Raw genomic sequence first — 1,880 nt, forward strand, 5'->3', positions numbered from 1 at the left:
CAATATCCCTTTATATGCATCAGTTAATTTCATCGCTATTAGAAAAATTACCAAAATACTGAATTATTTTGTTTCATGGACTCTAGTGAATATTGTGTGGTTAGTTGTACCATTATGGCTCATGCAATAGCTGAATAACTCTCTTTTAAAATTATTTAATAGACTTCTATTTCTATCTCGATTTTTAATTTAGAAAAATCATGCTTTCAGCCTCAATTTGCCAAAAGACAAATCCCCAGCAGGCAGTTGTAACCCTGAGTGCAGCTAGAGCAAAATGTTATTTTCAGTTTGTCTATAATTTAATTTGAATTGATTAGTTTTACCTCAATTCTCCTACAGTAGGTGCATAGGATACTGTAAAAGTTTGAAATACACAGACACATGGAAACACGGACACAAGGCAAGAACAACTATAACCTCAAAACCAATAAAAGTATTTTAAAACTGACAAATACATAGTGAAGCTTTGAACATTACTGGAAGAAATATACACTCTATAGTCAAGATGAGTCATACTGAAATCTCAGAGAGTCATTGGTGGGTTTTAGGGCCCCTGGCTAGTGTGTAAAATTGACCATGAGAAGATACGATTTGGTGGACTACATTTTGACCAGAAAGTCCTCCATTTGCAGAACAACAGTATAATTGATTTCATTCCCACTATGCTGTACAATTTCCCTTGAAGAGAACCTTAACTTCCCATACTCTTGGTCCTCGTTGAAGAACACAGCTTAGTGTTCTCCACTCTGGACAGGTAGAGTAAGGGCTGAGTGCTGCTGCTGATGTTGACGAATGAGAAGGCGAAGGGCTGGATGTAGCACTTAAACACATCGACAGAATAATATTGCTGGAAAGGGAAAAGAGCTACAGGTGGGAGATAATTAAATACTATAATAGCCAGGATGGACAGAACCATCTTGAAGGCCTTCTTCTTCATGGGGTGCATCTCGTCTTTCCCTGGTCCAGATCTCTTCAGTGCCCACAGGATGGAGATGTTACAGAATAACATGAAGGCAAAGGCAGTGAGGATACTGACAGTGAATATCTTCTCAAAGTTCTCAATCCTCCCAATGGCCTTGGCGATGGCGTATGCTAACGTGATGGCCAGCACCACCACTGAGCAGGCTGCTCTGTATTTGTGATCTTTGAGGCCTGTGAAAGTGATGGGATGCAGCACAGCTACATACCGGTCTAAACAGATACAGGAGAGAAACAGGGGACCCCCCATGTCCTTCACCCCATAAGCAAATTTCTGGGCATACCAGACATCTTTATTATTGAGAAGAAATACATTAACAATGTCAAGAGGGACCATGCAGCCAAAGAAGCCATCCATGACTGCAAGGTTAAATATGAAGATGTCTGAAGTGGAGGATTCTCCTGTTTTTCTCAGTATGAGCCAAAGAACTGTTACATTGGCTGGCAGACCCAAGATGACATTGAAAATCTGAACGGTTAGGTCAAAGAAAATACCAGCAGGTCTCTCTTCACATCCATCAAAAGGTGTCCATGGCCTAACTGAGTCATTCGGTTTGCTGTGGTTGAGCAGAAAAGTTGAGTTTGAGTCAAAGGCATCCATCATGATCTATAGAGGAAACAAAGAACATCTGGTTGTGCAACAGTTTTAGACACAAAAAGGACATAACTATTTACTTATATTACAGTAGCATATGCCCCCAGAAGACAGGCATACTATAAACACATGTATTTGGGAATTTTGGTTAAATTGTAAATGCATAATTAGAGTCTAATAAGATCTATGGAAAAATAGTCAAAATATGAGTTTAAAAAATAGTCCAAATATTAATATTATTCCATTTAAATGGACTTCTTAACTGAAGTTCAGGGGGTTAATGACAAACAAGTTCATTTCACCCAGA

General features: G+C 38.9%; 1 protein-coding gene across 1 annotated transcript; it reads right to left on the reverse strand.

The window, feature by feature from the left end:
* Positions 1-691: 691 nt before the first annotated feature.
* LOC148815815 (G protein-coupled receptor 4-like) lies at positions 692-1,582 on the reverse strand. The gene has a single exon (XM_088904699.1). It carries the CDS (start codon positions 1,580-1,582, stop codon positions 692-694), a length of 891 nt encoding a protein of 296 aa, XP_088760825.1.
* Positions 1,583-1,880: the final 298 nt, after the last annotated feature.

The sequence above is a fragment of the Atractosteus spatula genome, chromosome 24, assembly GCF_055471065.1.
Source record: "Atractosteus spatula isolate fAtrSpa1 chromosome 24, fAtrSpa1.hap1, whole genome shotgun sequence".
Taxonomy (NCBI): domain Eukaryota; kingdom Metazoa; phylum Chordata; class Actinopteri; order Semionotiformes; family Lepisosteidae; genus Atractosteus; species Atractosteus spatula.

Bases quoted from the DNA above. Each gene is read 5' to 3' on its own strand.
- LOC148815815 (XM_088904699.1), bottom strand. From the start codon at position 1,582: ATGATGGATGCCTTTGACTCAAACTCAACTTTTCTGCTCAACCACAGC.